The 21244-nt window shown below is 47.1% G+C and overlaps 4 protein-coding genes and 1 pseudogene across 4 annotated transcripts; 1 reads left to right on the top strand and 4 right to left on the bottom strand.

The window, feature by feature from the left end:
* Positions 1–461: 461 nt before the first annotated feature.
* On the bottom strand, positions 462–6459 carry LOC124648396. Its single transcript, XM_047188175.1, has 8 exons — positions 6162–6459; positions 5386–5507; positions 4927–5049; positions 2930–3088; positions 2701–2845; positions 1597–1746; positions 1223–1502; positions 462–821 (listed from the first exon to the last, which is right to left on the bottom strand). Exons 1-8 carry the CDS (start codon positions 6457–6459, stop codon positions 818–820), a joined length of 1281 nt encoding a protein of 426 aa, XP_047044131.1. The 3' UTR covers positions 462–817.
* A 2349-nt stretch (positions 6460–8808) lies between these two features.
* On the top strand, positions 8809–9624 carry LOC124650624 (annotated as a pseudogene).
* A 286-nt stretch (positions 9625–9910) lies between these two features.
* Positions 9911–11326, bottom strand: LOC124648395 (pentatricopeptide repeat-containing protein At5g56310-like). Its single transcript, XM_047188174.1, has one exon. It carries the CDS (start codon positions 11324–11326, stop codon positions 9911–9913), a length of 1416 nt encoding a protein of 471 aa, XP_047044130.1.
* Positions 11327–11622: 296 nt separating this feature from the next.
* On the bottom strand, positions 11623–14908 carry LOC124649771 (probable choline kinase 2). The gene is made up of 7 exons (XM_047189346.1): positions 14472–14908; positions 13171–13292; positions 12840–13035; positions 12632–12749; positions 12459–12506; positions 12251–12354; positions 11623–12147 (listed from the first exon to the last, which is right to left on the bottom strand). Exons 1-7 carry the CDS (start codon positions 14847–14849, stop codon positions 12040–12042), a joined length of 1074 nt encoding a protein of 357 aa, XP_047045302.1. The 5' UTR covers positions 14850–14908; the 3' UTR covers positions 11623–12039.
* Positions 14909–17095: 2187 nt separating this feature from the next.
* LOC124649769 (glucan endo-1,3-beta-glucosidase 8-like) lies at positions 17096–20219 on the bottom strand. Its single transcript, XM_047189345.1, has 2 exons — positions 19867–20219; positions 17096–18607 (listed from the first exon to the last, which is right to left on the bottom strand). The coding sequence occupies exons 1-2, from the start codon at positions 20217–20219 to the stop codon at positions 17503–17505; spliced, it is 1458 nt and encodes a 485-aa protein (XP_047045301.1). The 3' UTR covers positions 17096–17502.
* Between the last annotated feature and the right edge of the window lie 1025 nt (positions 20220–21244).

Here is a 21244-nt window from a genome sequence, read left to right as displayed (position 1 = left end):
CTGCCGCTATTTCATTTAGCACGCTATTTTAAACCTTGGTGTTGACTCGGCACAGGTAGCGCCGTAGCGGCTCGGTATGCGCTCGTGCGGCCACGGCAGGGCGAGGCTCAGCGAAGCGTGGCAGTCATCAAAGCTACGGCTTTGCTCTGAACCAGTGGGGCGCGGCACAACACGAAACAGTGGTCGCGGCGAGGCAATTAGCAAAACAAATCTACATGTAGACAAAACAATGGTTGTATAAACTCAGCAGATGATGCGAATTTAGACAAACATGCGACACTTAATTCCCAATGGAGGAAGTACCAGGCATGCAATGGCAGTTCCTTATGGTAGGCATCCGTAGAATTTATCCAGCCTTTTTACCATACATAAAAGGAGCATAGTTGTTCAGCGAGAGTACTTTTCGAGAACTCATCAGCAAAGACTATAGTTGAAAACTAACATCTTAAAAACAATCAAAATTAATAACATAGAATAGTTGAAAACTTAGAAGATTGCACAGGTAAAAGGTTTGGTTTGAAACCTCTGTTTCCTAGGTTAAGCGACAGGAAACATGCGATTGCCTATTCAACTCTCAACCATAGCAAAAAAAACTCTATGCTAGATTGTTACCCTCACCGATAGCAAAAACTGTTTGCTAGATTGTTACATTGTCGATCACGGGCCTATTGACTTAAGAGGTTCTTCATGTACATTGACTTAAGAGGCTCTTCATGTACAAGTAAACGAAGCTTAAACCATCCTTCTCATCTTGGCTGGAGTTGGTGCTCATCTGGACTTGCACTGCCGCCGGTTGGTTCTCAGGGATGCAAAACATTCACCTGAGTACATGAAATTTTAGGTCAGATGCTTATCTTGAAGCCAGCTGGAACCATGAGACTGGGAGTGTAGATGGGTACAGGATTAACACCCCTAACATACATAAGACAATTATAGGGCAATACATATCCATTCATATGTAAGACAGAGGATAAAGTTACATCAAACTACTCACATAAATTTAGACAAGAAACAACAACTGAGTTAAATTCAGAACTTTATCAGGAGATAATGGTTCTCTAGTAGGTGATACCAGAAACCAATTGCTTTTAAACACAAAATAAAAAATAACAAATTGCCAACTATACCAGGGCAACCCGTGATGCACGCGTGCAGAGGTCTACCCAAGGTAAATTATATGTTTATCTCAAATGATAAGTGACTATAAATTTCAAACACTTACTTGCTGGGCTTGTGTCCCCATGTCAGATTGCGCTGGCTCCTATGCCCACTACGAACTCCAGAAGGATAAGGAGTGGGAGGCAAGTCAGGTAACTCAACCGTAACTTCCTTGGTGTTTTGATGATCCCTCAACCGGGAACTTGCTCTCTTTTCTAGTGGCAGCTTGGAGTTTTCTGGTTTTGTTTCAACTTGAATCTCATTCAGTACAACCTTGATATCCTTGCCGTCAAATAGGAACTCAGCTTCATTCGCGACCCTGTCTTTCAAAGCTCGAAGAAGTCCTGCTTGAAAATTTCAAAAGGTGAGAAATGAAATGTGCATTTCATAATGATTTAGCTCACATTATGCTAAGAAAGTAAGAATTAATTGTTTTACTTTCGGTTGTCTTCGCACACGAGGGCTGCTTCACTGACTCAAGTACCACTTCGGTGCGCATCACGATTTCTTTTCTGTCAAGAGCTTGCACTTTAACTCGTTCCATTATAGGTTTCAGCTTTGCTACTTCCTCAGGAAAATCAGATGTCACTGAAAAGAAAGAGGGCCAGAGCCAGATCAGTCCAACATATAAGTTACAGGACAGCATATCTTAAAGAACAGGAGCAGTCTTTTCTTTATTCCCATATTCTCAATGGCCTCGCAGTCGAAAAACAGTATGCAACTAGACTGATTAAACAACTATAAGCAACACTTAATCATGTCTTGGTGCTTTTCATTTAGCACATGTAACACTGTTTAAGCACAGTTAACACTGATTCAACAGTTAGCAACCATGCTCGTACTCTGCACCTTCATTTGTACTGTTAATACATGCCTACAACACACTCGTGTGTTCTATAAAGATGTTCTTGCATTATCACAAAATTAAAACAAAACATGTGCACTGGGAACTCCTGGGTTTCAAAAGATGCTAACTCACAAATTCATGTCCATTCATTTAAACTGGAACATGGGAGGCTGAGGCATTCCAATACCATCAATCCAAGTGCTAATATGGTTCTTGAGACAATGATTTGAACAGGATGACAAAAAAGCATAGCCAATTATTTTCAAACCTGATTTGCACGAACAAGTACAAATGTTCAATTCATATGCACACATTTTTGCAGCAAAATATTATAGCCTAAATTCACAAATAGGAGCGCAATCAACATATACCAAGTGCACAAATTTGTCTCCCTCTGAAAAAGACATCACCATCCCTCAAATAAGTACTAAAAGAAAATCAGCATTCCAGATCATTAACTAAAAAATGCTGATCTGCTCTCTGATCCAAAATATATAAAACTCCACAAACTGTACGTACTGTAACTAAATACATCTATGCATGAAGTAAACTCTGCAACGCACATGAAAGATCTTCGTTGAATAAGCCATTGATGAACAAAAACAGCCGAGGTGAGTGCATCACCACAAACAGAACACTAATGATGAGAAAATTCTGTAAACCAAGAAAGTAATTGCATTAACATTTACAATTACCTTTTTTTTGTGGATCGTAGTTAAATTCTGCAGGAAACTGATGGTTCTCCTGTATCATCTTTAACAGCTTGTTCCTTTTATTTAGGTACTTATTCTTAAGCTTGATAGCCTTACGGTTCTCTAAATAAGCAATCTCCTCAGTCACCTGAGGTTCACAAGGACACGTATTAAGATAATGAATGGAAAAAAATGAGCATTCATGAATATAGAAAAGCCACCACGAACTTGCCTTGGTTATTGCACCCAGTGAAAGTGACTTTTCCCCAGACATTTCACTAGCTGACACTGCATCGACACATATGAGAACCTCAGCAAATTTGACGATCTCTTTTGGAGGGGTGTTGTGAAATTCCCAGAGGGTTTTAAGCTTCACGCCCAATGCTTGGAGCTGGATTTAATGATGAATATATATCAAGGATGATAAATTTGAAAAGGAAACACATCAAACTTTCCAGCCTTAGAAATGTCTTGCAAAATCTATGAGTTGCCCCAGCTTTGGAGGTGAAAGCACGCCTCGAAAAACTTGTGCTATTCGCAGGACCGTCGCATGGACACTAAAATATATCTGTTTCTAACCACCATTCCTTGTGCAGCCAATTGTCTCCACCTCCTGGGTTACCATAGGGCCATAACAGCTGGGTTTACATACTGATAGCCTGGCAAAACAGTATCATATTCCTAAAAGTGCTCGGATAATAGGTGCATGTGGTCGATACTACCCATACATCAGTGGCACATCATAATATCAAGTGTCGCAGTAGTCGATGTTGCTCAACTACAATACTACCCACCACTAACATAGTGAATATTGATCCAGTTGAGCAGATGTATATAATACAACAATGTATCTCGACAAATAGTGATTCTAACATAAGAAGATGTAGCTACTTATCATGTTAACTAAGGTGAAACATAGGCAAGCGCAAGTGAAACGACCTGGACATAAAATTCAAAAAAACGACCTCGACATACACCTGCTCACAGGCCATGGCCACGCACAACTCAGTCTACATGCAGTCCTAGCTATCCAAGAGCATTGACGGCAAGGGGCGCTGGTTGTCCCAGGCTGAGCCTCTCTACATCACCAGGACACCCCACGAATAGCGCAACAATCAAGCCTACAGCAGCAGGACCCAGCAATAGCTCAACCTATTGGAGCCGCGGCTACACAGCCAGAGTCTGAGACACCCACCATTTTCCTCCTGTCAACAAGGGCCACCGCCGGCACGGCATCACCCCACAGAGCAGACCACACAATCCTGGGAAAAAACCACGAGCACTCCGACGCCCATGCCCGGCTTCCAAACCTCCCAGGCCGATAGGACAATAGGTGCATGTGGTTGATACTACCCATACATCAGTAGCACATCCTAATATCAAGTGTCACACTAGTCGATGTTTCTCAACTAGAATACTACCCACCACTAACATACTAGTGAATATTCATCCAGTTCAGCAAATGTATATAATACAATAATGTATCTCGACAAATAGTGATTCTAACATAAGAAGATGTAGCTACTTATCATGTTATCTAAGGTAGGCAAGCGCAAGTGAAACGACCTCGACATAAAATTCAAAAAAACAACGGCCATGGCCACGCACAACTCAGTCTATATGCAGTCCTAGTTATCCAAGAGCATTGAGGGCAAGGGGCGCTGGTTGTCCCAGGCTGAGCCTCTCTACATCACCAGGACACCCCACGAATAGCGCAACAATCGAGCCTACAGCAGCAGGACCCAGCAATAGCTCTACCTGTTGGAGCCGCGGCTACACAGCCAGAGTCTGAGACACCCACCATTTTCCTCCTGTCAACAAGGGCCACCGCCGGCACGGCATCACCCCACAGAGCAGGCCACACAATCCTGGGAAAAAACCACGAGCACTCCGACGCCCATGCCCGGCTTCCAAACCTCCCAGGCCGATAGGACAATAGGTGCATGTGGTTGATACTACCCATACATCAGTAGCACATCATAATATCAAGTGTCACACCAGTGGCGGCTCCAGGAATTGGAGATCGTGTATTCATTGCCAAAAAAAAAACTCTCCAAGAAATTTGAGAACAAAAACAACCACTATATATAAGACACATAGCCACAATTTCTAGGACTATATTTTCAGTAGTACTATGACAATTGTTCAAGTAACAGTACATAATACTTAAGACCACAAATCCATAATAATTGTCAATACTACAGCAATAAATTTGCATTTAGGCAGTACCTTTTGACTCTTGGGTGAAGAATTGATGATATTACAGTATAACTTTGCATCTGTCTTTTTTGCTTTTGATGCTTTTTCCCACAATATAAATAGGCTACTGCTAGCAGCACCCTTCTTCTTCATCTACATAATAGAAAAAATAGTCAATTAAAAGCTTGCATCTAAGAAATATTATCTACTAGTATAATCTAGGTGTTTACAGGGAAATCAGTCAATTACAGAAAAATAGGCTGGTATACAAAGCTTGCAAACAACTAATATAATGGTACATTGGTACTGCTATTGCTACTTGCTAGGTACAAGTATGCTAACCTGCTAGAGACCTGCAGACTACACTACTGCAGGCGTCCTAGCAGAAATCTCCTAGATAAAAAAAAAAAAAAAGAGAACCAAATAGGCAGGCATGCGATGGAATCTTAGGAAAATAGAAATTTAGGGACCAGGGGAATAAGACAACACCTGCGAGTGGATTCCTGGTCTGCACTCTGCATCATGCTCCGATGCCGCTCGCTGCTTGCCGCTGCTCCGCCGTTTCCGCTGGTCGCCGGCTCGCCGCCACCGCCGCCCGCCTGCTGACTCCCCTGTGTGTGCGCGTGGTGCGACCGTGTGAGTGGATCGATCAGTTCGTGGCGTTGTGCCGTGCGACCGATGGAGGAGCATTCTCTAGTTGGGCTTCTGTGTGGGCTCTCAGCTATGGGCTTGCTAGTTGACTATATGTAAAAATAAAAAATCTGCTCAAATCCTTTGGTATTCACGTGAATACAGGGGAATACCCCCAGCGCCGCCAATGTGTCACACTAGTCGATGTTTCTCAACTAGAATACTACCCACCACTAACATACTAGTGAATATTGATCCAGTTCAGCAAATGTATATAATACAATAATGTATCTCGACAAATAGTGATTCTAACATAAGATGTAGCTACTTGTCATGTTATCTAAGGTAGGCAAGCGCAAGTGAAACGACCTCGACATAAAATTCAAAAAAACAACGGCCATGGCCACGCACAACTCAGTCTACATGCAGTCCTATCTATCCAAGAGCATTGACGGCAAGGGGCGTCACCAGGACACTCCACGAATAGCGCAACAATCAAGCAAACAGCACCCACGAACAGCTCTACCTATTGGAGCCGCGGCTACACAGCCAGAGTCTGAAACACTCACCATTTTCCTGCTGCCGACAACGGCCACCGCCGCACGGCATCACCCAACAGAGCAGGCCACACAAACCTGGGCAAAATCCACGAGCACTCCGACGCCCATGCCCGGCTTCCAAACCTCCCAGGCCGACCATAGGCCGCTTAGCCACCACCATGGACGGCACCCCCATCTGGATCTGGCGGAGGCGGCCCCTAAACCTGCCGCCAGGACAGCGCAGTCCGCGGCCACCCCACGCCGTGACGGGACTGCCGCGCCGCGCCGCGCCGCACGAGTTCCCGTGGCAGCGGCGGCCACCCAACCCCTTCCGGAGCGAGGGCCCAACCAGCCCCGCAGGCCGCAACAGCAGCGGCGGCGAGGAGAGGGACATGGGAAAGGGAGGGGATGTCGCCCTCGTGCCCAAGGCCAAGGGTTCCGGATATGTTTTCAACCATTGACACCGTGATACGTGTCGTGACGCTGCCATGGACCGCCCGCGCACCCGGTGCGGGCCTAAACCCAAAACCCATGAAACAACACCATGGACCGAAAAAATTGGGAGCAGATTCACGAGCAAGCACACACCAAGACGAAAACGAAAATCGCATCGGAATGCAGGAGATCATCGATGGATCACCTTGTTGAACCGGGCTGTGATGGTTACTTCGAGAAGTTCGACGTGCTTCGCGAGCACCTCCGCCGTGTCCTTGTCCGCCTCCTGCCCAGGGACCAGTCCGATGTCCTCAAGCTTCTCCTCGTAGCTGTAGCCGAGCACCCTGCACAGGATCTCCAGGCGCTCCATGGTTAACCAGCCTGCTCAACAGCAAAGCACGCGCGCACGTCAAGCTTCGGCAGTCGGAGGACGCGACGCGAGCACGTTAACCAAATTAGGGGGGCCGGGCCGGGGAGAGACGCAGCGAACCTGGATCCTGCTGCGCGCGCGCGCGCGCGCGCGTGATACACCTCACTGACTGGCCTGGGTTGCCGTCGCCGGGAAGAGCCCTGGAAGAAACACGAGCGAGCGGATCAATGGTTGCTTGGTGGTATCGGAGACGGAGATTAATGGAACCAACCGAGAGAGACGGGGAAGAGAAGTGTGTACCTCGGGATGAGGGGTTCGTGTAGAGCGACGACAGGCGGTGGCAACCGAGTGTACTCGCTGGATGGGTGGGTATATTTAGCAGCGACGGGATCAATCGGCCTTGCGTTTCTTACGTGACAGCCAAGTTGATCTTTACTTGTACTGGCTCATCAACAAACCATACGCACTGCAGCATCCAGAGACAGGGATACTGTAGCGTGAAAATGCAGCACCATTTTAGCTTCAATTACTAGTACTTACTTGCATTAATTATAGTAAGTAAAAATAGGGATAGCAAGTGGTAAAATTAATGATACTGCTACAAATATGTAAGTAGCTTACACTTAAGGAAGGTGGTCATGTAACCATACATGGAACGGAATAATGGTATACAATAACATCTAAGCAGAGTTCAAGCACCATTTCAGAGTTCAAGTACCTACAACAGAGATGGCCAATAATAAATGACTGGATTCAAACTTGAGAGAGTGATTATGTAAGCAGAATAACAGGCCGGCACTGCAATGAAACAATGCGCTAGCAGATAATTCCAACACACATCTCTCAGAGATTCTTCAAATCGAACGAAAAAAGAGACAAGGGTCCAGCACTACAAGATGACAAGTCATCCAGTTAGCAAAACTAACCAAAAGTGTTACATGCACTAATTAATCACACCGCCTACAAAGTTTCACATGTGTGTTACAGTAACTTGTATCCACAGATGGAAAACTAACGTGCTCATACTCGCTATTGGCAACCACTCATCACTCATCACCCAATGCCGCAAGACGCATGCTCCATCTTGGAACTGCACCCACACAAGATTGTGGCAAAGAGGCCTTGCATTTCAGAACTTGAGTAAAAACCTGCATTGCATGTTTGCCGCTGGAATCCAGGATTTTGCGCAGCTGTCATCGTAAACTAGATAGTTGCCATGGTGACAATCCAAATAACCATATTTCTCTTCCCCTGAAAATATAACAGAAAATGAGTTCTCGCAGTTTAGTAAAATTCCATCCTACACCTGCTGCTCTATAACCATTTCCCAGTGAATACATCAGGTAAGAACGAGATAACGCATTCATTAACTCCACGCTCATAATGATGACTAACTCACACAGTGACGGCATTTGATTCAGAGAGTAAGACCAGTATCAGATTGGACCAAAACAATCCGTCAACAATATGACCCTCAGCAAAAGATATTGTGCTGGTAGTCTGGTATAGGAAGTTAGGCTACGCACAGGAAAGCAGAGAACTGACACTCCAAATCAAACACCAGGATATTGTAGTTTTGACAGCCCAGGGTTTTTACCGAAGTAGCATACTTCTAAAGGCAGAATATTCATTTGTTTTCTTCTACAATGTTCACTAAGCTAGGAACACGAGTTCAAAGAAAACTAGCACAGAAAATGTAAGCAGATTTAAGCTCTTTACTGACCAGCAATCAATCTAGGTGAGCTGGACAATGGCCGGTAGATGAGAGCTTCAAACCTGGAGCCAGTGTCGGTGCCGGTGAGCAGGCAAGGGCGCATCCGCCAGCCAGTTCTGTGTGCCGGCGATTGGGGCAGGGCAGCCACAGGACACTGGAAACTAGATAACTGGATAGCTATATTATCTCCTGAATTCTGATGGATATCAACTTATGGTCTTTGGTGTGCAGTCTATCCTGGTCAAGAAATGGAAGGTTTGATTTCTGGACAGCGAAAAGACATGGGATGGCAAGGAATGGACAGCTATGGTCCAAAATACAACTTGCCAGACTAACTTCACTAAATACAGCTTTATTATGAAATTAAGCAATATTGCATTTGTTACAGAGGTGCAGGATTCATATCTCTAGATAATCTTCTAGTATTTGCGAAGACATTCTCTGTAAGCATTACATCACCCGTTGCCAAAACTGCTCTTATGATGAATAGTGAAATACTCCACTGATTATTTCTGCAGGCATCATTCAGAGGCTATTACCAGAGCAATGTAGCAATCGAGCCACTTGGGAGTACCCGTTTGCAGTTGCTGGTGTAAATATCACATTCATGATCATGCAGATGCTGGATCTCTAGTCCACTAAGCCCAGCCCGAACTTGCGAAGTTATTCTGTTTGCAACAGTTAGACAGTAAAATCGATTGCAACTGAACCGAGAACTTTCGCTGTTTTTTGTCCAGATGCTCTCAGGTAGGACCGGTGCAGTAAGTATGTCTTTTTCTATCCCAGAGGATGCATGGGGGTTTGATCTGCTGTGTTGCATTCCTTTGATGGACAGACAGTGGCTGGAGAAGAACGCTTCTTACATGGACCTGAATATACATCTCATCTTCTTATCTGCAAATGGTCAGATTGATTGCATGTTTGATCGATCTTATGACTCAACTGTACCTCTCAGGACATACTCAAGAGTCAAGTCAACATGAGCACAGCTGGAAAGGGAGCTCCTGCTGGATATGCCATCATACAGACTGCTTTGCTAGCGTCTGTATATGTTGGAAAGGACGACCGGGCTTATGACCCTCCCTTTAATTTCTGGAAGAGATTTGTGGGCGATGGCTTGGTGCTGTAATACTAAATTTGGTCCCGACTGAAAACAATCCATCTGTATCCCACCAAAATGACTAGTATTGATAACATCTGATGCGTAAATTGATTGGATTCCAGATTGATAAACTACTGGGAGCCAATCTGTTCATGAACAGCAAGTTAACTTGCTGATCAGCAATGAGCTGTGAGGAAACCGTCCATCTCCTGTCACTGCCATGGTCAGCCGTCATCGCAGCCATCCACGGTGCTTGACCCGGGAATCTTTGACAACCGTGCGCCCTTCATCACCTTCCTCAACCTGTCCACGTCCTGCCATCTCCTAGCATCTGCATATACGTTGGACAGCACCACATACACGCCATGGTTGTTGGGGTCCAGTTTAAGCATCTCTTGCACAGCCCGTTCCGCGACATCAACGTCGCCGTGGTTCTTGCAAGCTGTAAGCAGAGCCCCCCAGATCGCAGTATCTGCCTTGCATGCCATCCCACGTATCATCTCCTCCGCCTCTGACAGGAGTCCACTCCGTCCGAGGAGGTCGACCATGCACCCATAGTGCTGGATGCTCGGAGTCACCCCGAAGTCCTCCATGGACGCGAAAACTCTGCGGGCCTCGCCAAGCTGCCCCGTGTGGCAGTACGCTGACAGAACCCCGACAAGCGTGGTCGCATTCGGCGGCACACCCACCCGCCGCATCTGCTGGAACATCGCCAGCGCGTCATCACCGTGCCCATGGTGCGCCAGCCCAGATATCAAGGCGTTCCATGTTGCCGTGTGCCGCTGCGGCATCCCCTTGAACACCTTTACCGCCTCGTTGATCGCCCCATTCTTCGCATACATGTCGACCAGCGCTGTGCCAAGGATCACCCCCACGGGCGCCGCCATCCCCCTCCGCTCCATGATATCGTGCACGCGCCGCCCCATCACGAGCCCGCCCGACTCCGACCGCGCGCACGCGGACAGCACCGACGCCAGCACCACGGGCCCAGGCTCAAACCCCTTGTCCAGCATGTCATCGAACATCCCCATTGCTTCCTGGTACCGACTATTCTGCGCGTAGCCAGAGACCATCGTGGTGTACACCACCGTGCTCCGCTCCGGCAATTCATCAAACACCTGCCGTGCAGCACGGACGCGGCCGGCCACAGAGTAGGCCCGGACGAGGCCGTTAGCGACGTAGGTGTCGCGATCGAGCCCGTGCTTCACAACGAGCGCGTGGACCTGCCTGGATACGGGAAGGGGGAGGCGGGCGGAGGCCTTGAGGAGGAAGGGGAAGGTGTGCCTGCCAGGGGAGTAGGAGGTGGTGCCGGAGCGGCGGAGCTGGGAGAAGAAGGCCAAGGCGGAGGCGGGGTCGGGGGAGGATGCGAGCGCGCGGAGGGAGGTGTTGAGCATGAATGTGTTGGGGGCGTAGGGGAGAGAGGAGAGGAGGCGGAGGACGGTGGTGGGAGGGGAGAGGGCGGCGTAGGCGTCGAGGAGGCGGGAGGCCGCGAAGGCGTCGGAGGCGAGGCGGCCCGAGACGAGCATGGCCGCGTGGACGACGGTGAGACTGCGGAGAGTGGAGCAGCGGTCGGCGACGAGGGAGAGGTTGAGGTGGCCGCGGCCGCCGGCGGCGCCGCCGCGAAGAGGTGGCGCGGGCATCTGCGCGTGTTCGAACCGTGGAAGTTGCGAAGGCGTCGGCCATTGACAGCCATCGCCGTCGGTACGATAACATGGGCCGGGCCATATGCTATGCGATGGTAAGAGAATTTGTATCTTTGGAAGCCCGGGCCCAGCATGGTCCACGTGAGAGACATACAGTTTCAAATCAGCTAAAAAAAAACCCAACTGATTCAAATTGTATTTGTAAAAAAAAAAAAAGAGCTGGAACTTTTTAATCCTTCCTGAATCATGCTCATCCAGGGGATCAACTCAGCAGGCGATCTAATCAAATCAGATAGTGTCCAAAGCAAGGCCATTTTCCTACTTCCTTCTGTATCCCAGTTTTATTCGACGCAAAATATATACAGTCTCTACCACTCGGCTGATTCTTGCACAGCCACCGAATTAATGTCAAATATGTACAGCTAGAGAGCACAACACACCATCTAAAATAAATATAAAAAAAACAGCACGCTAGCTCGGCAGAGCAATCGAGCACAAGCTACCATATATCATCTCACAACAAGCGCCTTCAGAACACGATGAGGACAACTGAACAGCAAAAAACCAGCACACCCCAGCTTCATCTCAACTCTGTATCATAGGCAGGCATGGTCGACGGTGCGTCGGGGGCAGGCGGACTGCAGACTATACTATGTGCAGCAGCCACTGGCCATTGCCCATCAGGACGAAACCTGGTCATCGCTGGGGGTTCATTCCTCGGCGTGGCAGGCTAGGATCGCGGGTTTCTTCAGCCAGTACTGCGCGAACCTCTGCCGCGCATAGTCCATATAGTCGAAGTCGATATCATTGACGTGTTCCTGCACACAGGATGCGAGTTAAGTTAGAGTGGATGAGCATTGTGTTCCTGCTCAATGCATGGAATCAGTGACAGTCTGACAAAGATCGTGCAAAAGAACCCACCGAGATTATTCCCCAGAGGCCCCAGAAAAGATGGCTAGAGAGCGCGTACTTCTCAATGCTGTTCAACAGATCCTTGACCTTCTCTGCGTCAGGTTCCTCGCCGTCTACAGGTGGTGGAACCAGGCACAAGGAGCAATGGTGTGAAACAGATAGTGTAGAAAATTCTGCATATGTGGAACAAGAGGATCATGAAAAGCTTTCTGCTTACCTGAAGAGATCAGGTAGGTCTGCACAAACCTCTTCCGCTCATCGAAATCTGTTGACAGCAGGAGCAGTAAGCAACGGTGAATAGACAGTGTAGCCTCATCAACATATCTAAAGATAGAAATTAACAGTGCACAGAAAGTAGTAGCTTTGACGAACAACAGCCATGCAAACTACCTGGATATTTTGTGTAGTCCAGTAGATGAGGCTCTTCTGAATGGTAGTCCGCAGCCATCTCACAGAAATGGTTTGCGATATCATAGGCAACTGGGTTAAAGCTTGAATACTCGTAGTCCTGTAGATGCACAAAGATAAACCGTGAGACCGGGAGACGTATTTTCCAGCTAGCAATGACTCAAACATACACCAGGTAGCAATAACTTACAATGATGGTCAGTGCTTTGGTCTCTTCATCAATCATGATGTTGCCATACTGGAGATCATTGTGGCAAAATCCTATGCACTGGTCTTCCCCTGAAAATTCACTCTCCAATGCAGCGATCTCCTTCTCCAAGCTATCCAAACGGAACTCTTTCGCTTCGTCAGAGGGGCACACACTCTTGGCAGTTTTGAGCCAGTTTCTATGAAAGATAAAGATGTGTATTCTCCAGTTAGAATTTAACTTTGATGGTATGTTTAGTTTTAGGAACAGTGTAATACAAAGATAAGTAGGTGAGTTTGGAAAAATAATTGTGTAACTGAAGATTAAGCAGTACCTCAATCTATCCCACAGGAGGAAAGATTTTGGACCTGGCATGTCAAGGTTGTGGAATTCCTTCAATTTGGAGGCTATACTAGCTGAAATCTCTGGATCACGCAGGTCAGCAGCTGAAAGTGTCTGAGAGGAATATATTCATCAGTTTTTTTCTGTATATTTCTTCGTTCTGCTAACATATCTCCTGCCAAAGCAAATCCGGTGACTTAATGCAATATCAGCATGTCTTCCATCCATTTTTAAATAGGATTGCAGAACATGATGCCTTTGAAACTGGTACAACCAAATGCAGAATAAAGAGTGATGTTCCCACCCTACCAATTATTCTCTGAACTAATAAAATTAGAGAATGCCCATAGGCCACATCTACTTTGTTCTGAAAATAATGCCCCTCCATGTCATGTCATCTATCCTACTTAGTCAAAGACGATCAAGTTCTTCTCATTCATTAATTGAAAAGACATTTTGACTTAGTCATGTTGAACAATTCAGGCATCCAGCCTGTCCTAGCGAGGTAAATAAATACACAAAAACTATTCCTTATTCTTTGCAGCCTGCCCTTTGTAGGTGGAAATATGGAAAAATTGAAGCGCCGAATTATAGAACAATTTTATTATTTTATATTACAGGTATAAGATATCTTCAAGCTGCAGAAAGTCAAATAATGACAACAGCATGGGAACACTACATATACTAGATATCTTCAAGGAACAGAAATGTCAAACAATGACAACAACATGTTTTAGATATCCAATTATTTGTAAGCTATCGAAAAAAAACACTTAAAAATGCAGCATACGGGTACAAGCTACAGAGTAATGTACAGTTTAGTCAATAAGAGAACATGAACTATGGTAACTTGTAGTACTGAATTGGGACATTGACTGAAGACTTTTGTGAACATTTTGGATAAGATTTCAACTAAGGGTCAAACGTTGAAACTTCAGATAATATATTCTACACTATCGATGGATGAAAATTTCAACGAAAGAAGAATTAATGCACCTCGACACATTCAATAAGCATTCTGCTCTGCTACGATTGATGCAGAGGGCTGCCCCTTTTTGGAAAAAAAGAAAAGCTGCTACCCTTGATGGTGATACGTTCGGCTCCGGATTAACAGAACAAATTTATGGATCCCAAATAATCCAGTTTACCAATCCAAAATTTAACCCAAAAGGAATGCAAGAAAGGTTGGCCTGGGAAAGAACGGTGGGCGTGGAAAACAAGAGATCTCCTAGAGAAACAGACAAGTGCAGGATCGAACAAGACAAGACAGAAGAGGAAGGGGAGGTTGCGCACCCTGGCGTGGATGAACTCCTCGAGGCGGCCGGTGGGGAAGCGGCCGAGGAGGCGCGGGCCCTGGCCGTGGCGGGACATGCACTCGAACGTGCGCACCTCGTCCTCCCGGTCGAAGAAGAGCTCCAGGCCCTCCCCGTACACCCGCATCAGCACCTTCCTGTACTCGCCCTCCCCGGCGCCGCCGCTGCCGGTGAGCCAGCGCACCTGGTACACCTCGTTGGTCATGGCGCCCTTGAGCGGCACCACCTCCAGCGCCCGGAAGTCGGCCACGTCCGCCCACTCCGCCGCCAGCTCGTGCAGCAGCCTCCGCGCCTCCTTCGGGATGCCCCGCGCCGCCGGCTCAGCCTCCCCCGGACTCTGGCCCTCGATCGCCACCATATCCGTCGATCGAGAGCAGAAGGAATCTTGCGTGTCCAGGAATGGCGGGGAGAAGGGATCTGCGTGCGCGCGCGCGTGCTGGAGAGCGGGACCGTGCGTACTCGGCGCGTGTGGTTCTTGGTTTCCACGGGGATCCAGGGAGGGGCTCCGTGTATAAATAGACGGTTTGTTTTGATTGCGGTTATTTTGCAGATTCATCCTCGAGAGTACAGATCCTGTTTGTGGAGGTCCCTTCTTTGTCGAGAAGTGAACAGCCAGTCAAACCCAGATCCTGTTTTTCTTCTTCTACAAAATGCATCACGTTTTTTCTTTTATATAAGAAGAAAGCAACAGTAGATGATGGAATCTTATTCGCAAAATGTACATACATGGGAAATTTTGCATCCACACGAGTCTCGCCAAAAATAAGTGTGGAGGCGTCATTACTCCGATCTCACCATCACCCCATCCCTTTAACAAAAACGGGTAAAGACCGGTTGAAAAAGAATTAAGACATGCATCGTGATTGAGACCTTTTTATTTTCGAAGAGTAGAAGAATTATACTATCGACCAATTTGTTGAGATGGATAAACTAATAATTTTGCTACTCACTTCGATCTATAATAATTGTCAAGAGTTTCCTAAAACTTAGATCGGAGGGAGTAGTAGAATTGAACTGGGAGACGGTAACAATTATCATCTTGTCAGGTTTGCCAAACACAGGACAATTGCAACTACCTGCACTAATTACCTATATTGAAACAATAAGAGGTCTAACAAGTAACAACCATTGCATCATGTGGATGCGCAGCCTAGCTAAGATTCCCAAAGTTAATGAAAAACTAGTTGATTCTCCCACTAAAGTTGGAACTAGCCGGTACATATAAGTCCCCTCTTTGTCAAGAAGTGACAAACATTTAAACCCATATCCTATTTTTCTTCTTCTTATAAGGGTAATCTTTTCCTTTATGAGAAGAAAGCAACGTGACACAACAGAATCTTATTCGTGAAATGTACATACATGACCAATTTTGCATCCATTGAAGTTGCGCCAGAATTAGTACGAGAGACGTCACTCGAATCTCACCATCGTCTTGTCCTCCAACGACCGGTCAACAATGGTCGAAAGAGAACGACGACATGAGCTGAGGTTGTGACTTTTTCAAAGAACATAATGTTTTTTACTACCTGTCAACTGGCCAATCGAGTTGGACACATTGTATGACTACTTCTACCATATTTGAAATCATGAAGGCGCTATCAATTATCATCTTGTCAAGATTTATGAGCACCTCGTGTAATAGTAAAGATATCCATGAACACCACACCTAGACAATAGACTATACCAACAACTTGCATCAATCGAGCATCTCCCAACTTAAAGAGGTTGGCTTAGCCAAGGAAAGCAGCTAATTGATCCGACATGCACGTGGATACACAGCAGAGCTAAGATTCTCCATTGACAAATCCCCAAGTAAGATTCCCGTCTCTATCTTCCAACTATAGCATGATGCGACTACTTAACACCCTCTAAATTAAGCTGGAGCACATCTTAATTCTTTCGTAACCAAAGGTGGTCCGTGTAAAAGCGCTGGTCCTTGCTGGATGCCACTTGGTGGCTACAATTTCTGCCGTCCACATGGTCGCTAGGGGTGCCACCTAAGCAGGGGATCCCGTGTGGGCCGTGGTTAAGATCGCCATGTCTTTGGAGTCTTCTCTGTAGAGTGTAGGCCCAGGAGTACAATGGCACCCATTAGGCCTCCTGACTCGCAGTTTGACCAGGATTTGTTCAGAATTAACCCCCCAAAAAGCATGCCCAAATGGGGTTCTTACCCAAAAAAATCATAAAAGACAGAAAGGGGGTACAATGCGCATAGAAGTGACTGTTCTCAATCTTTGGCAAATCCTTCTCATGAGTGTGAGTTTTTAGCCTCAAAATCTGCTGTAGATCACTGACAGGTTTGCCATATTTACAACAACATAAAATTATTGAGTAAGCAGTAACCGCGCATAAACCCCAAACTCACCATTTTCTGAGCTTGCTTGTCCAGATTTTAATGGAATATTTCAATATGATCATATGTTCTCAGAGAAACCGAATTGGAACTGGAACCAGAGAGCACACATAGAACAAGAAGAGAAACTGAAGAGACCATAAGACCAACACTACTACAGAAGCAACTGGAGGGACACACAAAATCCATCACCGTCACTAGATACATCCAAACAAGATCAAATATTCAAAAGCAGGATAGATAAAGCTGAGCAAAGTGGTCATTTCGTATACGACCAACGATTTGCCAGTAAACAGGTAGGTAGTACTACTAGCAGTTTTTGGGTTTCTAGCAAAAACCTGAAGGCATGCTGCTGTAGAATATGCAGTCAGCCTGGCATGGATGTGGCAAATATTCAGAATTTTACACTTCTTGCCTTGTAAGATCGTCGACTGAAACTAAAGCTACTAGCCTCCCCGTCTCAATGTACCTTCCTCACCCATGCAAATTGCACAAACTTCTCGCCATTTCAGTGGTAACATTTGCCTTCAACCATCCACCAGCTTTGTCCTGACTCTTGAAATAAGAAGAAAAGTCTGCTCTCCCAATCCAATGCTCCTTCCTGTCATATGTACAGCTTCGACAACTTGAAGTACCAGTGCTCACTGCCCTCCCTAGTCTACATGAGAATGAACACAACTACTGAAACAACCAAGGACGCAACCAAAAGTCTCAGTGGTACCACCATTTCTGAAGCACTCAGGATCTGCACTGGAAACACGCATCCTCCCTGAGACGCATTTGCTGTTACGATCTTCGCAAGGCCTCCAAAAGAGCATGCCCTGACATCCTGATCCATTGTTTGGAAGTAGATGTTGAATGCGTATGATATGTTACCGTCATGGCTGAGACCATTGCATGAGGACCCATACCCCAGCGGCGTGCAATCTGCATTCGAGCACGCGTAGTTTACAGAGGCTGGCAGCTCTCTGTATTTTTCCTTGGCATCCTTGTTGAACACACACCACTGTGATGGCAAGTATTGCACCCCTTCAACTCCAAGCAGATAGCTGTTTTTGCCATTTCCACTGAGATCCATAGAGAACTTTGGTTTTCCATCATAGGTGAATAGTCCCCAGTGCCGCTCAAAGCGCCCAGGCAGCACGCTCTTCTGGTTCTCATCAATCAGTGCAAATAGGTAGGCGTCCATGCGACCAGGCCTCAGAGGCGTCCCAACATTTTTGGCTAACTTCTTCAGAAAACCATCATAGAACTTCTGCGCATATTTGACATTAGCCCTCTTGTCTCCATCTGTTGGCCAGCCAATCTCACCAACAATTATCTTCATGTCAGGCACACCAGCTTTCCTTAGTGACCAAACAAGAGTATCGAAGTTGGCGTCGAACACATTGGTGTATACCATTCCTTTGTCATAAACTGGCTTGCTTCCACCATCAAAGAAGGAGAAATTGAGCGGGAAGTTTGGGTTCTGGTATAGGCTAAGATATGGGTATATGTTGACAACAAAGGGTGCATCATTCCTATGGAGGAAATTGACAATAGAAACCATGAGGGCGTTGATATCCTTGCGGAAGTTCCCAGCAGACGGCACTGGATTGTTCTCAGGAGAGTTGTAGACGTCAGCATTCAGGGGAACGACTGCCTTGACCTGTAAACCAGCATCATATAGAGCTCTCTGAATGTTCTTGAGGGCAGGAAAGGTAATGTTGATGAAACTGCCATTGTAGCTCTTCAGAAATGGTTCATTCCCAACAGCAACATATCTGAGTAATAAACATAACCAATAGCAACGTATGAGAACATTGTGGTAACACAAAAAAAAAGAGAGTAGAAAGCACAAGCTAAATGTGACAAATGCAGCATCACCAATAGCCCTACTGTATTTACTGCTAAAAATCAAACAGATCCATAATCTGAAGTCCAGTAATACTGCAGCAACACCAAATACACACGTAATTATTGTTCGTCCATGTCCTAAAAAAACTGCCATCTGCTTGGAGAAGGAGTTGAGCAGAGTAGCAGCTAGTCACGATGCATCTGTCCATGGGCATCACAAAATACTTATATTTTTCTAGTTTTTGACTCATATTAAGGGAACATACAAAACGCTGTACAAGAAATGCACATGAGAACATTGTGATAACACACAAAAAAGTACTGTAGAAAGCACTAAATGTGACAAATGCAGCTTCACCAATAGCACTACTGTATTTGCCCCTAAAAACGAGCAGCTCTGTAATCTGAGGTCCATAAATACTGCAGCAACACCAAATAAATAATTCCTAATTGTTCATCCACGCCCTAACAAAACTTGTTGCACCAAAAAAAATTAACAAAAATGTAGGATTGAAATAACAGAATCATAGAAAGAATAATTTATATCTGATACTACTATGCATGAAACAAGTTTCATCTCACCTATGTACACTGTTTTTTAGGCCTCAAGTTCTTATGATACTTAAGGTGACCTCATTGTCCTATCAAAACCCTGCTCAATAAGGATCGTGCATTATCCATGACGCATATGAAAGGATTAGTTAATTCGACGCATCGACCGCTCAGCCACGAATGTATGATGCACTTGCCATATGTACAGAAGCTAAGAGAGATCTCAAACCAGTGTATCAACAGCATGACCACAACATCAATCCCGCATGAACCAAAACAGAAGCATGCCCGTAACACTCAATCTAGCACTCCCCGATGCCCACTACAACCAACTCCATGCCCTAGTGAGGCATTCCGCCGAGCATTATATATGCGCGCGAACAACCACGTCCCTATCAAGCCGTGCCACGCCGCCACCTCGAAAAAAATGCAAGCCTTTCGGACGAGGTCGGAGATCGACAGCGTGTCTCGCCGCGCGACGCTATCGAGCACAGTTGGTACGCAGCGCAAACCACAAGCACGTATGCACGAAATCCCCACCGCAGCATTCCATGGAGCACACCACGGCGAGCGCGCCAGGTAAGGTACTGGGTCTGGGGAGAACGGCGCGGGGCAGGCGCGCGCGTGCGGTTACCTGACGTCGACGCCGTCTTGGATGTTGCGGGTGACGTTGTCGCGGACCCAGTCGCGGGCGCGTCGCGGGTCGCGGGCGACGGAGCGGAGGTGGTCGTTGGGGACGGCGAGCATGGCCTGGAGGCCGGAGCCGGCGAGCGCGGAGACGGTCCAGGGGTCGGCGTCGAAGAGCTTGACCCGGTCGACGCCGTTGGCCGCCAGCATGCGGACCACCGCCGCCGGGTGCATCGGGTGCGACATCATCGTGCCCCAGTTCACCCCCACGCCGGACGCCGCCGCGGCGGGGAGCGGGAGCGCGCACACGGCGGCGATGGCGAGGACGGCCGCCGCGATCATGGCGGCGGCGGCGGCCATGGGAGCGGAGGGCTGAGGGATTGGGGTTGTGGCGGTGGGGGATGGAAGCGGAGGTGCGAGTGTTGGGGTTTTATGGGTTGCAATGGCGAAGGAGGCGAGGAGGAAGGAAGTGAGGAACAGCTGTACATTTCTTCGGAAGAAGAAAAAAAAAAGGAGGAGCAAGACAAGACACGGCCGAGAGGTTTAAGGCTCGCTGGCAGGTGGGTCCGCGCATGGATTACACGCAACCAAAGCAGTAGCCAACAGGAACAGAGTAGTGGGAAATCAAAGTCAAGTTCTCTTCGGTGCAAAAAACTCATGTTTGTAAAAAAAATAAAAATAAAAATCATTCCACGTGTATAATACATGATGGTATGTTTGTGTGAGAAGTTTCAAACCTAAATGTGTATATTTACAATCTCGAGGTGGCACTTGGAGCTTCTTTGCTTTCAAACGACAATAATAGAACTTTTCAGCCGATTTATATTAGTCGATATCTATTGTTATACGATGATGATCTTTATCATCCCTTTGTGTTTACATTCTAAGCATATCTAAATGATTGTAGATAATAGATAGGTTCAAACCCTAAAAAAAACGCCCTGGGTCGTCTCGCGCGAGGCGGCTCCAGGCGCCCCCAAACCCTAAAAAAAGCGGCCGGCGATCGTGCTCCTCCTTGCCGCTGCCGCCGTCGGGGTCGGCGGTGGCGGCCGCGCCCGGCTGCCAAAGGCGGGGGCGGTGGTGGCGCGCTCTACAGATTCCCCTTCGCGCGAAGACGGGTTCTCTCAGGGGCGGTGACGGTGGGGCAGCGGGTCTGGTGGCGGGGCCCTCGACTTCGTCCTCTAGAGCATGGCGGGGGTCACGGTGGAGTGGTGGAGCTCAGCGGGGAAGGGGAGGGAGACAGCCTAGATCGGGCGACGGCGAAAAGGGCCCATGGTTGCGAGGCGGCGACGAAGAGGCTCGGCCAGGCTATTTCCTGGTGGGCCGCAGCCGACCGTCTCCGCGTCGTGGGCGTGCGTAGCCGCTCTCCCGATGGCTAGCGGCCT

Source organism: Lolium rigidum, chromosome 4 (assembly GCF_022539505.1).
Source record: "Lolium rigidum isolate FL_2022 chromosome 4, APGP_CSIRO_Lrig_0.1, whole genome shotgun sequence".
Taxonomy (NCBI): Eukaryota; Viridiplantae; Streptophyta; class Magnoliopsida; order Poales; family Poaceae; genus Lolium; species Lolium rigidum.
This window is presented reverse-complemented; position numbering and strand designations above follow the sequence as displayed.

Excerpts from the sequence above, each read along its gene's own strand:
- LOC124649769 (XM_047189345.1), bottom strand. The coding sequence starts at position 20,219 with ATGGCCGCCGCCGCCGCCATGATCGCGGCGGCCGTCCTCGCCATCGCC. Across the intron at positions 18,608-19,866 it reads CAAGACGGCGTCGACGTCAG|ATATGTTGCTGTTGGGAATG; the intron begins GTAACCGCACGC and ends TTTATTACTCAG.
- LOC124648395 (XM_047188174.1), bottom strand. The coding sequence starts at position 11,326 with ATGCCCGCGCCACCTCTTCGCGGCGGCGCCGCCGGCGGCCGCGGCCAC.
- LOC124648396 (XM_047188175.1), bottom strand. The coding sequence starts at position 6,459 with ATGTCCCTCTCCTCGCCGCCGCTGCTGTTGCGGCCTGCGGGGCTGGTT. Across the intron at positions 1,747-2,700 it reads CTACGATCCACAAAAAAAAG|TGACATCTGATTTTCCTGAG; the intron begins GTAATTGTAAAT and ends CTTTCTTTTCAG. Across the intron at positions 1,503-1,596 it reads GTGTGCGAAGACAACCGAAA|GACTTCTTCGAGCTTTGAAA; the intron begins GTAAAACAATTA and ends ATTTTCAAGCAG.
- LOC124649771 (XM_047189346.1), bottom strand. The coding sequence starts at position 14,849 with ATGGTGGCGATCGAGGGCCAGAGTCCGGGGGAGGCTGAGCCGGCGGCG. Across the intron at positions 13,293-14,471 it reads AGGAGTTCATCCACGCCAGG|ACACTTTCAGCTGCTGACCT; the intron begins GTGCGCAACCTC and ends TATTCCTCTCAG. Across the intron at positions 13,036-13,170 it reads CTCCTGTGGGATAGATTGAG|AAACTGGCTCAAAACTGCCA; the intron begins GTACTGCTTAAT and ends TATCTTTCATAG.